Source organism: Alligator sinensis, unplaced genomic scaffold, assembly GCF_000455745.1.
Source record: "Alligator sinensis unplaced genomic scaffold, ASM45574v1 scaffold61_2, whole genome shotgun sequence".
In the NCBI taxonomy this organism is placed as follows: domain Eukaryota; kingdom Metazoa; phylum Chordata; order Crocodylia; family Alligatoridae; genus Alligator; species Alligator sinensis.
The window spans coordinates 1,696,032-1,696,628 of NW_005842108.1; the positions used below are offsets into that span (position 1 = coordinate 1,696,032).

Genomic DNA, 597 nt, shown 5'->3' on the forward strand with positions numbered 1-597 from the left:
AGATGTTGCTTGTTTTGCCCCCTCACCCTATCCCCCCCCACACTTACCCATCGGGCGCTGGCCTCCCAGCCGCCGGGCTGCATTCCTGGCTGCGCACGAGGCATTTATCGGCGACGCCACCAGCTACACCGACTAAAAAGGCAGTTGCTGATAATATCAATTTTCCTTTTATCAATGCTGATCTGATATGGACCGATATATCAGTGCCCCTCTATCTGACACCCCCAACTTAAGCAATTCAGCCCACTACATGCTACAGAGAGAAACAAGGCAATTGGTGTGAAAACCTGCTTGCACCAAACACGGTTGCACGTCGGTGTTTAACTACTGCGCAGCTCTATGAAAACAGATGTTATAATCATTAGAACACCTGACGATAGCAACACCTCTCATTAAAAACCTGTGTGTCTTCCCAAACGGCAGGAACCTGAACTACAAAAACAGATGAGACGGATAAACGCCCGCAGGACAGAACAGATGACCTACAGTCCGCCCGGTATTGCGCAAGAGGAGCTGCCTGGGAACGGGGAGAGGAGGCAGCAGCGGGTCTCAATCCTCCCTGGCTTCCGAGCACCCGCCGCCCTCCGCCACTTCAGG

At 52.8% G+C, this 597-nt stretch overlaps 1 protein-coding gene across 5 annotated transcripts in view; it reads right to left on the reverse strand.

Annotated features, from left to right (window-relative positions):
- STAM2 (signal transducing adaptor molecule 2) overlaps positions 1 to 99 on the reverse strand; it is a 39,550-nt gene extending 39,451 nt beyond the window's left edge. The window contains exon 1 of one of the 5 annotated variants that reach the window (XR_003094268.1): positions 48 to 99. Coding sequence is in view for 3 of the 5 variants with exons in the window: in XM_025205191.1 (XP_025060976.1) it covers positions 48 to 51 (4 nt within the window). In the remaining 2 variants the exon portion in view is untranslated. The remainder of the gene's footprint in view (positions 1 to 47) is intronic. The other 4 variants (XR_003094269.1, XM_025205191.1, XM_014520346.2 and 1 more) reach the window with 4 other exon arrangements.
- Between the last annotated feature and the right edge of the window lie 498 nt (positions 100 to 597).